We start from the raw sequence: 12603 nt of genomic DNA on the forward strand, positions 1-12603 counted from the left end.
GGGACCCTCTTTTTCCAAAGACCAGTTAATGGTGCACAACAAAGCACCATAGAGGCTAATTCTGCCTGAGGGAAATCCACAAGCATCTCTCTCTGAGAGGCTAGGCTAAGCTAGGCTAACAAGTGCGTTCTTGTGAATTGCGGTTTACTGAAGTAACTGTGTTCCCTCTTGGGGACATAAACAATTAATAAAGCCTTTAGAAATGAACTGTTTATTTTCCCCCCTTCTCCTCTCTGTGGTAATCATGTGTGTGTGGTTGATCTGAGGCAGGCTCAGGGGATGCTTGAAGTTCGCTGCAGCACAGAAACAAATGTTAAGGTTTCAGCCAACTGAAACTGTTTATCGGTGCTTTTTGTGTGGGGGGCGGGGCGGGGTTGAGGGCCAGAGAATGGAGAGGGGATTTAGTACGAGACTTACAGCTGCTTAGACTGTCTGACATTCGTAGGGTAAAGCCTTTGATTGACTTCGCTGGTACAAACGAGTTTTAATCTTCAAAGATTTGAATCTGGGGTTTAATCTGTCTGTTAAATCACAAGCAGTTAAGGGGGGATGAAGGGTGGTAACAGTCACATACTTACAGAACAACAACAACAGCAAGAGTATAAAAACATTTACAAACACAACAAAAAAAGTACAACTTCACTAAGCAATAGAGCTGAAACAAAGCATGATAAATGTCAGGCACCTTGCTTTTCAATTACTGGAAAAAGTTCTCTTCATTTGGTGACTCGGATGTCATTCACAGCAAGCGCCACTGGGGGTAGTGCTGAGGTGCTACGGAGCAAAATAATTGCTTATACTCTTTTTACATAGTTCAGGTATCACAAGGGGTGCACAGCAATACACCCCCATTTCAGTGCAGACCCCATTTTAGAGTAGACACAGCAGGGATTAGGTCACTACCCTGATGTCTCTCTGCCTGGCCCAGTCTCGCTTGACCTTTGACCTGCTGTGGAGAGTGGGCACACTCAGTAGCGAGCCGCGGGGCGCCAGTCCAGCAATGTGATTGTAGAAACAAAGCAGGAGGTGTGGAAATAAGAATAAAGGCACTTTAAAAGGCTCCCTTATTTTTAAATAATCCTTTCAAACATATTTTAATGTCTGCACAGTTTAATATTGGTTCTGTTTCTCAATTGCTGACACATGGCTGGCCGGTCCTCTCTTTCTCCTCCACTGTCACCAACAACTCTAGCTGGTGTCTAGTCCGTGAGGGAATGAGTAGCTAGAGGTATTTAGTCTGACCCTCTGGGTCTGAGTAGCAACAGAGATGGGCGTCAGAAATAAGAGGGCTTATGAGAGAGAGCCATGTTGTTGTTCGGCGAGCAATGATCCTGTATTAGCAGCACCTCGTACTCCAGGCCGCCATTTTGAACCACAGCCGGCTCCGGCTGCTTTTGGGGCATCGCCCCTCCAATGTTGGAACCAGCCTTGACTCCCTCCAGCTCCAGCTGGGCTGGCTCACATTCCAGATCCAGGTGGCCCTTGGCCCGTTTCCTCCTCATGTAGCACACCATCCCCACGGCGGCTGCAATCAGGACTAGGAGCAGCAGGATGGCCAGAGCCGGCACCAGCATGGTGGTCAGCCTCTTGTCCTCCACCTGCCTCCCTGTGGCAGTGTGCTGCTGGGCCGCTGTGTGGGCCACCGTGCAGACGCTGTCCCCACCGCTGAGGTCGCCCAGCGGGCTGGCGCACACTGTGTAGGTGGAGTTGGGCCGCAGCCCCCTCAGGGTGTATTCCGGGTAGGAAGCGGGCACGCTGAGCTGCATGGGACGCCGGTCGGGCCCCGACAGGTTGCGGTATGTCAGACGGATACCGCGGATGTAGGGCCGGACCTTGATGTAGCGGTGCAGGTCCAGCAGGATGGAGGAGCTGGTCACCAGGCGCGAGCTGATGTCGGGGGCATCGGCGGTGACAGTTGCCGCGGAAATGTAATTGTTGTTGTCATTGTGGTCCTGATCGGGAGGGGGGTGGGAGTGGTGGCGGTTCTCGCAATAGGTGCCGTAGAAGCCACGAGGGCAGGTGCACTCCAGATGGCCTTGCCCGTCCAGCCGACAGGTGCCCCCATTCAAGCAGGTCTGGGAGGGGCAGAAGAAGTCCACCTCTGGGTCTTGGCTGCTGCTGCTGGGAGAGGCAGGGACGGGGGGCTGGCTGTCTGTCCCAGTTGAGGTGTCCTCCTTACTGGGCCCTGGTCCAGGGATGGCTGGGGAGGTGCTAGGCAGGGTGGTGACTGGAGGGGGCATGGTGGTGCTGGTTCTGACTGTGCTAGCGGTGACAGTAGTGGTGGTGGGGCAGCCAAACTCCCTGTGCTCCAGCCTCTCCAGCACCTTCCCAGCATTGAGGGGAGGGAAGTGGCAGCGGGTCTCCTCCGTCCTGCCCAGAGTCACCCCCTGGTTCCTGAGCCACCCGGGAAACCAGGCCAGGGTGCACAGGCAGTTGAAAGGGTTCTCTGCCACCGTCAGCTTAGTCAGGTGAGGGAAAAGCTGTGCGAACCCGTCAGGCAAGCCCTGCAGACTCAGGTTGCTGATGTCCAACTCCTGAAGCTCGCTCAGGTTCTTCAGGTCCTCCAGCTTCAGTGGGCCCATGGGGTTCCCGGCCAGGCTCAGGTAGATCAGGCCCTGGGCCTCCCTCAGCGCCAGGGGGAAGGAGCCCAGCTCGTTGCCAGAGATGTCCAGTTCGTGGAGGTTCCCCAGGCTGGCCATCAGGTCCTCGTTCAGGCTTTCGAGGCCCAGGCCGGCCAGCTTCAGAGACTCCAGGTTGGGCATCTGGAGGTCGGCTGACCCCAGGGATGGGAGGGTGTTGAAGCGGAGGTCCAGCAGCAGCAGTCTGGGCATGGCTAGGGCGGGGAGCGAGGTGAGCTGGTTTCCCTGCAGCTTGAGCTCCAGCAGCTGCTCCAGGCCATGGAAGGCGGCAGGGTGTATAGTCCGGATGTGGTTGCTGTAGAGGTACAGCCTCTCCAGTAGGGCCATGCCCGCAAAGCTCTCCTCTGACAGATGGGTGATCTGGTTGGCTGAGAGGTCCAAGTTCCTCAGGGAAGTCAGAGGCTCAAACACCCGGTCAGGCAGTACCGTGACTTTGTTCTGACTCAGATCCAGCATCTCCAGGCTCTCCATGCCCACAAAGTCTTCCTCCGCCAGGGTCTCGATGCCGTTGGCGAAGAGGTAGAGGTTCTTGGTGGGTTCCGGGACGCCATGGGGCATTGTGGCAGAGCGGCGCTGGAAACAGAAGATGGATTCTGGGGTGGAGCAGGTGCAGTCCTGGGGACAGTCGCTGGCCAGAGTCCTGCCAGGGAGCCGGAGCAAGAGAAGAAGGAGGAAGGGCGTCAGCGGGGGGAGGAAGAAGGCCTTCATGGTGCCACTGGAGTCACTCTTGTCTCCTCTCTCAGCCTGAAAGGACAGATCAAGGACAAGGTCAGCTATAGAAAGTGATGCTTTAAATGCAGGGCCACTGGGTAATAGATATACACAGACAGACAGTCTTATCTTTGTCATGTCTTGCTGGAAACTGTGAAGGACATGGGAAAGGAAGGCAACCTAGAGGTGTCGAACATAGAGACAACCTAGAGATGTAGGACATAGAGACAACCTAGGATTATAGGACATAAAGACAACCTAGAGATGTAGAACATATAGACAACCTGAAGTGTAGGACATAGAGACAACCTAGAGATGTAGGACATAGAGACAACCTAGAATTATAGGACATAAAGACAACCTAGAGATGTAGAACATAGAGACAACCTGAAGTTTAGGACATCGACACACCCTAGATGTGTAGAACATAGAGACACCCTAGAAGTACAGGACATAGAGACAGCCTAGAGATGTAAGACATAGAGACAACCTAGAAGTATAGGACATAGAGACAACCTAGAAGTATAGGACATAGAGGTGTAGAAGGGCTAAATTGAGATATACAGCAATTCTGTACTATAACTACCCTTCAGATCTGTATAATGCGTCACAAATCTGTATAGATCTTTGATGTATTAGTTTCTCTTTTTTCATGTGGTTAGCACAATATGTGCCGTTATTATCGTCGTCTGAGCACACATGAAGGATCAAAGACGTGGTCTCTTGACACAGGGCTCTTCAAACAATGGGCCGTGGTACGGCAGTGACCTCAGGGCTTTGAGTCATTTTCCACTGGACTCAGGGGAAAGAAAGTTCCCTTAGATAGAGAGTAGCAATCTAATGTAGCCACACTCTGACCAAGGTGACTTGAACTTGATAATATTGTATCAGACACAGTGGATCTTGGATGTTGTTTTCCGTTCTGAGGTGTTTTCCTCAAGCATATTGTTAGTTACTGTGGTAGCAGGTTTGGTAGCTGCTTCATTAACATAAACCTTGCTATATGTAGGTCCTGGTAGTACTTGGTGCTGTGGACTGGTAAACACATTTATGTGTCTCTCTGTCTCTCACTCTCTCTAGGTATGTCTGTCTGTCTCTCTGTGTCTGTCTGTCTCCCTCTCTCTGTGTGTCCCCTTCCTTCCTTCCCTGTCCTGGTTCTATCTCTATCTCTCTGTGTCTGTCTGTCTGTCTGTCTGTCTCTCTCTCTCTGTGTCTGTCTGTCTGTCTCTCTGTCTGTCTGTCTGTCTGTCTGTCTGTCTGTCTGTCTGTCTGTCTGTCTGTCTCTCTCTCTCTCTCTCTGTCTGTCTGTCTGTCTGTCTCTCTCTCTCTGTCTGTCTGTCTGTCTGTCTCTCTCTCTCTGTCTGTCTGTCTGTCTCTCTCTCTGTGTCTGTCTGTCTGTCTCTCTCTCTCTGTGTCTGTCTGTCTCTCTCTCTGTGTCTGTCTGTCTCTCTCTCTCTCTCTGTCTGTCTCTCTCTCTGTGTCTGTCTGTCTGTCTGTCTGTCTCTCTCTCTCTCTCTCTGTGTCTGTCTGTCTCTCTCTCTCTTTGTGTGTCTGTCTGTCTGTCTCTCTCTCTCAGGGTCTGTACAGTCCACCCACTACCATTTACAGTTCTCCACACACTGTGGTTGAACGGGAAGCACATTTAACCATTTTCTCCATGTTTACGACAAACTCTTTAGCCTGTGAAACCACGTTACAGACAAACACACACACAAATTGTTCAGATTACGATGTCTGAGGGAGGCGATGAAGCCTGTCAAGAACTCCAGTCACCCAAGCCACGGACTGTTACCATCTGGCAAATGATAACGGAGCATCGGGTCTCGGACCAACAGGCCATCAGACTGTTGAACAACTAACCCTAGCTGTTTACCTGCTCAGAACTGCACCGTAGAGACTGTTTACACTGACTCTCCACACGTCCAACCCTTGCACACACACACACACACACACACACACACACACAGTCAACACTGCTGTTGAATTTGATACTTCTATTCAACTGCTTAAAGACACTAACCACTTTACATTTGGAACACAGTTCTACTTGATCATTACACATTCATCTATACTGTATATCTTATTAGATCTGTTTTATTACTATGGATACTACCTTCCTCTGACTTATTATTTTAGATTCAACTTTTCTATTATTATTGATATGGATATTGTACTGCATTGTTGAGGGAGATAGCGTGTTAGCATTTCACTACACCTTTTATACCTGCTGTTAGTGGTTTTATACCTGCTGTTAGTGGTTTTATACCTGCTGTTAGTGGTTTTATACCTGCTGTTAGCGGTTTTATACCTGCTGTTAGCGGTTTTATACCTGCTGTTAACTGTTGTATACCTGCTGTTAGTGGTTTTATACCTGCTGTTAGTGGTTTTATACCTGCTGTTAGCGGTTTTATACCTGCTGTTAATGGTTTTATACCTGCTGTTAACTTTGTATACCTGCTATCAACGGTTTTATACCTGCTGTTAACGGTTTATACCTGCTGTTAACGGTTTTATACCTGCTGTTAGTGGTTTTATACCTGCTGTTAGTGGTTTTATACCTGCTGTTGGCGGTTTTATACCTGCTGTTAATGGTTTTATACCTGCTGTTAACTGTTGTATACCTGCTATCAACGGTTTTATACCTGCTGTTAACTGTTGTATACCTGCTAACGGTTTTATACCTGCTGTTAACGGTTTTATACCTGCTGTTAACGGTTTTATACCTGCTGTTAACGGTTTTATACCTGCTGTTAACGGTTTATACCTGCTGTTAGTGGGTTTATACCTGCTGTTAGTGGTTTTATACCTGCTGTTAGTGGTTTTATACCTGCTGTTAACGGTTTATACCTGCTGTTAGTGGTTTTATACCTGCCGTTAGTGGTTTTATACTTGCTGTTAGTGGTTTTATAACTGCTGTCAATGGTTTTATACCTGCTGTTAGTGGTTTTATACCTGCTGTCAACGGTTTTATGCCTGCTGTCAACGGTTTTATACCTGCTGTTAGTGGTTTAATACCTGCTGTTAACGGTTTTATACCTGCTGTTAGCGGTTTTATACCTGCTGTTAGTGGTTTTATACCTGCTGTTAACTGTTTAATACCTGCTGTTAGTTGTTTTATACCTGCTGTTGGTGGTTTTTTACCTGCTGTTAGTGTTTTTTTACCTGCTGTTAACTGTTTAATACCTGATGTTAGCTAGTGTATACCTGCTGTTTGTGGTTTTATACCTGCTGTTAGCTGTTTTATACCTGATGTTAGCTGTTGTATACCTGCTGTTAGTGGTTTTATACCTGCTGTTAGCTGTTTTATACCTGCTGTTAGCTGTTTTATACCTGCTGTTGGTGGTTTTGTACCTGCTGTTTTATACCTGCTGTTAGCTGTTTTATACCTGTGACAAAAAACATTTGATCTGGAGGATTGACATGAGAGCAAGTGTGTGTGATTCTGTGTCTCAGTGTAAAACAGAACAAGTCTTAATGCTGCAGTACAAACTGCTCCTTGTTTCCCTCTCATTTCTCCACTTTTACAACTGTACCAATTCTCTGTTTGTGACTGTAATTATGTGATATATGATATAGTGCATGTGTGCATGCATCTGTCTGTGATTTAGCTTGCAGTGCTCTAAACTTGTCGTTATCGATATCCTGGAGCTGCTTTCCTGACAAACGCTCAGTATAAATCACCTAACATTAGAATATTGTCATTACTCAAAACTTTGGCCAACGCTCCTTACTAAACACATCTGAGAAATACAGTAGAAACTCAGAGATGCTGAGAGAGGCGCTTTTGTATCCAAAGAGAGGATAGTGTCAGATGGGCATGTCAAGTAATTTACACCCCGGATTCACTTGAGACCCAGCATATTCAGGCCCGAGACAGGACACCTGTAAGATCACATAACTTAGACTTGAGTTGAAAGAGAGCGAGGGAAGGGAGGAAAGAAAGAGGGGGAATGGATGGCATATAAAGGGAAGATGAGCCGCTCAAGTGAGTCATTGAAGACGTTTATCATCCTTCGTTCCAAGGAGTAATCGCACGGGTTAGTGGCCTTGAGCGAGGAGAGAGTAAAATACAGATTTTCAATCTTTCTTCCTTCCTTCTGTCCTCCCCTTCTCCCTCTCTCTCTCCCTACTTCTCTCTTTCTCTCCCTCCCTACCTTTCTCTCTCTCTCTCTCCCTTACTTCTCTCTTTCTCTCCCTCCCTACCTTTCTCTCTCTCTCTCTCTCCCTACTTCTCTCTTTCTCTCCCTCCCTACCTGTCTCTCTCTCGCTCTCTGGGCTTATAAGGACAGTGTGGGGGGGTTTAATATCCGCAGTTCATGTCGGGGTGAAATACGCCAAGCTTAGTTTTATTGGACACTGCAGGGAGACTGCGACGGTGGCCATTATTTTCTCTCCCTTTAAACATGAGCCACGCAGACACAATCATCTGATTTATATTCAACTATTCCTTTTCTCCACCTGCAGTGGTTTTACTTCCTCTTTAATTCTGCTTTTATTTGGAAAGCAGGTTTCAACATTTACAAAAAATGTCATGATTTAAGTTGATTGTGGGGGGGGCTGCTCGCTGTGTGAGTGGAAATTGTAGACACCTTCAGGTTGAATTTGTTCACTTAAGGGAGTTTCTTAAGCTCTATTTTAATGGTACTGGTTCCTGTTTGGGGTACGACCTGGATTCTTCTTGTATTGTAGGGTTTGTCCTGACAAATGTACCCATAATACTCCCAGAGAACTCTGTTCTGAGGTGCTTGAGGGGTTGAAAGAGTACAACACTAAAAACGTCCTCGACAATGACTGAGACTTTCCCATATTCATTTTCCTTTCCGCCTCGCTGTCTGTCGTTACTCACTTGTAGCACTGACCCACCCGTTCAGCCAATGCACAACTTTGCTGCAACCTTGTAGCAACATTGTGAGGCAGAGATCACACTCTCCCATCTGAAAACACATCCCTGAGCTACAGAGATAGCGCCACCATGGTTACGGTAACTTGCGCCCTTCCACTTTTTCCAAACATTGCCTGTCATTCTCAAGGTTCCTCTATCTAACTCTTTGATAAATGAGTCTTTTGCCTGCAGAGAGACACATGATCACATCCTGCACTAGGTCATACTGTAGCCGCCTGCCCACAACAAGTCATAATCTTACAGCTAATCACACTGTTCTAGTTCATTACTGATTGAATTGATTCAACTTGGTCTAGTTGCTTCTGCGTCACATTGAAGAATAATCTGGTTGTTTTGTTGTGTGCCACTGCCACGTTGTTCCCAGAGTCTGGAAATCCTTTATCCAAGTTTATCTGTCCGAAAAGTTAGCTCTGCTTCCTTGTCTCTCTAACGATGAATGAACCATCATCATCTTCACCTTTATCCCTCACTCTCTCTCTGTTCTGTCTCGTTGTAGCTCCTATTCTCAGCAGGTAACACAAGCTGTATGAGCCTGTGTGTAATACAACTGTTATAATCACTGAGCCCCTGCTGATGATGGCCATGACATATGATGAACTTTGCAGAAGGAAACAGATCAGGTTTTTTGCATTCTTGCGGCTGGCGTTTCATTAATTCACTGGCAGCCATGCGATCTTTTCCTCCAAAAGCCGGTTTTAGTTGCGGCCGTATAAAACTAGCAGAAATGCACAGGGCTTGTGCCAAGTAGATATTACGGTTGAAACGGAGCCACCGAGTTCCACTTCCACTGCATATCTGCGATCTGTTTCCCCCCTCTGGAGTTTCCCTGCCTCTCTTTTGCTGCTCTTTATTTCGCTTGTACATTTTCTTTACTGAAAAACACTGCCTCGAATGTCAAGAGTTGGAGAGGAGATGTAAGGGCTGGGAGGCAGGGGAAAGAGGAAGGCGGGGGGGGACGGGACAAAGGCCATGAAAGTTAGTTCCTAGCCCAGTATCATCCCTTCACATCACGCCACCACTGTGGTATGTATCTTCCTCCTCTTTCAGCATACCTCTCTTTTCTCTTTCCACTCCTCCTGGAAATCATAACCCTTGATATGAAAATGTTTTTCCCCCTGTACGTTAAAGAAGAGAGGTATAATGGTAATATCTTGGATGCATTCCCTGAGCTACACATGCCTATTGTTATGTTCCAAGTCATTACATGTTAAAGCCAAGGCTGGGCAGAGATGTGTTGTTATACAGCCAAACACCAATAAAGTAGCTTTAGTATTGTGCCATTGGGTCAGGATAGCAAAGTAGCCAGCAGCTAACTCACTAACAGCTATCAACAGCCAACACCTGCTAACTCCGTGAGAAATACCTCTTAACTTCTGCCAACAGTGCAAAAACTACTAACTTAGCTTTTCTTTTTGCCAACAATGCAAAAAGTACTGTGTTGGACTTAATCAGCATTAGGTATAGGCCTAGTAAGTGTTTCTGGAAAATCTCATTCAGACATTGAAGATAGCATCTGATGGAGGTACAGTCTGCCATTTGACCACAGTGTAATGGGTAGTAGGGGTGAGAGGTCACAGTTATCCCATGGGTTTAAACACAACGCCTGGGGGAACACATTTAAATGGACTGATAATGGAATTCAGTGGGTTGTAATGGATTTCTGCCCGTGCTCATGTAGCTGGTGGTCCGTCTGAACTGCTCTTCTACATTACATGTGTATAGAACTTCCCTCACTGGAGAAGAAAGTTATTCTAACTGAAATAGAGTTTTCTACTAGCAGGTTCTTAACTATGACTTCATTCGGCTTATGTGTGCCTTTGCGGAAGTTTCTAAAATGTGGCTTGAGTTTTTCCTTCGGTTCAGCCATAAAGTCAACAGAGAGACATGAACCCGGGCTCTTCTGATATACAGCCTATAATAAAAAGCAGGAAGGCTGGTAGTATTACAGGGTTGGGAAATGATGAAGAGGTAGATGGAAAGACAGAGAAGAGAGTGTGGCTGGATGGATCTGCTGTGTGGCTGGATGGATCTGCTGTGTGGCTGGATGGATCTGCTGTGTGGCTGGATGGATCTGCTGTGTGGCTGGATGGATCTGCTGTGTGGCTGGATGGATCTGCTGTGTGGCTGGATGGATCTGCTGTGTGGCTGGATGGATCTGCTGTGTGGCTGGATGGATCTGCTGTGCTGTGTGGCTGGATGGATCTGCTGTGTGGCTGGATGGATCTGCTGTGCTGTGTGGCTGGATGGATCTGCTGTGTGGCTGGATGGATCTGCTGTGCTGTGTGGCTGGATGCATCTGCTGTGTGGCTGGTGGATCTGCTGTGTGGCTGGATGGATCTGCTGTGCTGTGTGGCTGGATGGATCTGCTGTGTGGCTGGATGGATCTGCTGTGCTGTGTGGCTGGATGGATCTGCTGTGTGGCTAGATGGATCTGCTGTGCGGCTGGATGGATGTGCTGTGTGGCTGGATGGATCTGCTGTGTGGCTGGATGGGTGTGCTGTGTGGCTGGATGGATGTGCTGTGTGGCTGGATGGGTGTGCTGTGTGGCTGGATGGATGTGCTGTGTGGCTGGATGGATGTGCTGGATGGATGTGCTGTGTGTAGAGAAAAGAGAAAAGGGGAAAGAATAACGGGGGATGAAGGCTGGGGAAAGGGAAACTCCAGCAACAGTTGAAGGATGGTAAAACAGACATTTTGCAAGCTTGCCTGGCGCAATGGAACCAATGGAATAGTCCCTAAAGTGCAATCCCCGATCATCTGGCACTCCAGGCAGACTCAATCAAATACCCAAAGTATTTAAAAGAAAACAAATCCTATTTGAACCCAGGTCTGTCACAACATAGACACATACAGCAGTATGCATTTGTGTGGTATGTGTCTGAAGCGGTACAAGACAAACATCAGCCAATCACACCTCTCCCTGAACAGAGGAAGCCAATCAGGTGCTGGAGGATACAGGCAAGAGACGGGGGACGGGTGTAGGGGAGCAGGGCCAGAATACACAAGATCAAGGGAGCCATGCGGTATAGATGGAGGTATGAGTGTCGGGAGAGGTGGAGAGAGAGGGGAGGCCGACATGAAAGGATGCGAGAGAGACGTAAGGAGGGCAGCTATGTAGATGAAGTTTGGAATATTTTCCTAAGAAACCCAATGTTGTGATTCTTGCTCTCTGGGGTCTATGTTTATTTTACTGTGCCTCATTCTGACCAGGGTGCAGAGAATCTGATAGCCCAGAGGGAGCCATGAGGCTGGGGCAGGCAGAGAGGGAACCATGAGGCTGAGGCAGGCAGAGAGGGAACCATGAGGCTGAGGCAGGCAGAGAGGGAACCATGAGGCTGAGGCAGGCAGAGAGGGAACCATGAGGCTGAGGCAGGCAGAGAGGGAACCATGAGGCTGGAGGCTGGCAGAGGGGCCATGAGGCTGAGGCAGGCAGAACCATGAGGCTGAGGCAGGCAGAGAGGGAACCATGAGGCTGAGGCAGGGAGGCATGGAGGCTGGGACAGGCAGAGAGGGAACCATGGAGGCTGGGACAGGCAGAGAGGGAACCATGGAGGCTGGGACAGGCAGAGAGGGAGCCATGAGGCTGGGGCAGGCAGAGAGGGAGCCATGAGGCTGGGGCAGGCAGAGAGGGAGCCATGAGGCTGGGGCAGGCTTCCGATTTCACAACAAAGCATCCTTCACTCATGCTGCCAAACATACCCTTGTAAAACTGACCGTCCTACCGATCCTTGACTTCGGTGAATTTACAAAATAGCCTCCAACACTCTACTCAGCAAACTGGATGCAGTCTATCACAGTACCATCCATTTTATCACCAAAGCCCCATATACTACCCACCACTGCGACCTGTATGCTCTCGTTGGCTGGCCCTCGCTACATATTCGTCGCCAAACCCACTGGCTCCAGGTCATCTATAAGTCTTTGCTAGTTAAAGCCCCGCCTTATCTCAGCTCACTGGTCACCATAGTAGCACCCACCGGTAGCACGCGCTCCAGCAGGTATATTTCACTCGTCACCCCCAAAGCCAATTCCTCCTTTGGCCGCCTTTCCTTCCAGTTCTCTGCTGCCAATGACTGGAACGGACTGCAAAACTCACTGAAGCTGGAGACTCTACCTCCCTCACTAACTTTAAGCACCAGCTGTCAGAGCAGTTCACAGATCACTGCACCTGTACATAGCCCATCTGTAAATAGCCCATCCAACTACCTCATCCCCCATACTGTTATTTTATTTATTTTGCTCCTTTGCACCTCAGTATCTCTACTTGCACACTCATCTTCTGCACATCTATCACACCAATGTTTAATTGCTATATTGTAATTATTTCGCCACTATGGCCTATTTATTGTG

General features: G+C 48.2%; 2 protein-coding genes and 1 long non-coding RNA gene across 7 annotated transcripts in view; 1 reads left to right on the forward strand and 2 right to left on the reverse strand.

Annotated features, from left to right (window-relative positions):
• The window catches only part of coro7 (coronin 7), a 262730-nt gene that overhangs the window by 143815 nt on the left and 106312 nt on the right, over positions 1–12603 (forward strand).
• vasnb (vasorin b) overlaps positions 1–12603 on the reverse strand; it is a 46856-nt gene that overhangs the window by 1396 nt on the left and 32857 nt on the right. For all 5 annotated transcript variants that reach the window (XM_042318190.1, XM_042318192.1, XM_042318191.1 and 2 more), the window contains one exon: positions 1–3383. This exon is cut by the window's left edge and continues 1396 nt beyond it. In XM_042318190.1, the coding sequence (XP_042174124.1) occupies positions 1275–3383 (2109 nt within the window). In that variant the 3' untranslated portion in view covers positions 1–1274. The remainder of the gene's footprint in view (positions 3384–12603) is intronic.
• On the reverse strand, positions 5700–8740 carry LOC121845918. Its single transcript, XR_006082852.1, has 2 exons — positions 6737–8740; positions 5700–6680 (listed from the first exon to the last, which is right to left on the reverse strand). It is a non-coding gene; the product is annotated as an uncharacterized LOC121845918 (long non-coding RNA).

Source organism: Oncorhynchus tshawytscha, unplaced genomic scaffold (genome assembly GCF_018296145.1).
Source record: "Oncorhynchus tshawytscha isolate Ot180627B unplaced genomic scaffold, Otsh_v2.0 Un_contig_8974_pilon_pilon, whole genome shotgun sequence".
Classification (NCBI taxonomy): domain Eukaryota; kingdom Metazoa; phylum Chordata; class Actinopteri; order Salmoniformes; family Salmonidae; genus Oncorhynchus; species Oncorhynchus tshawytscha.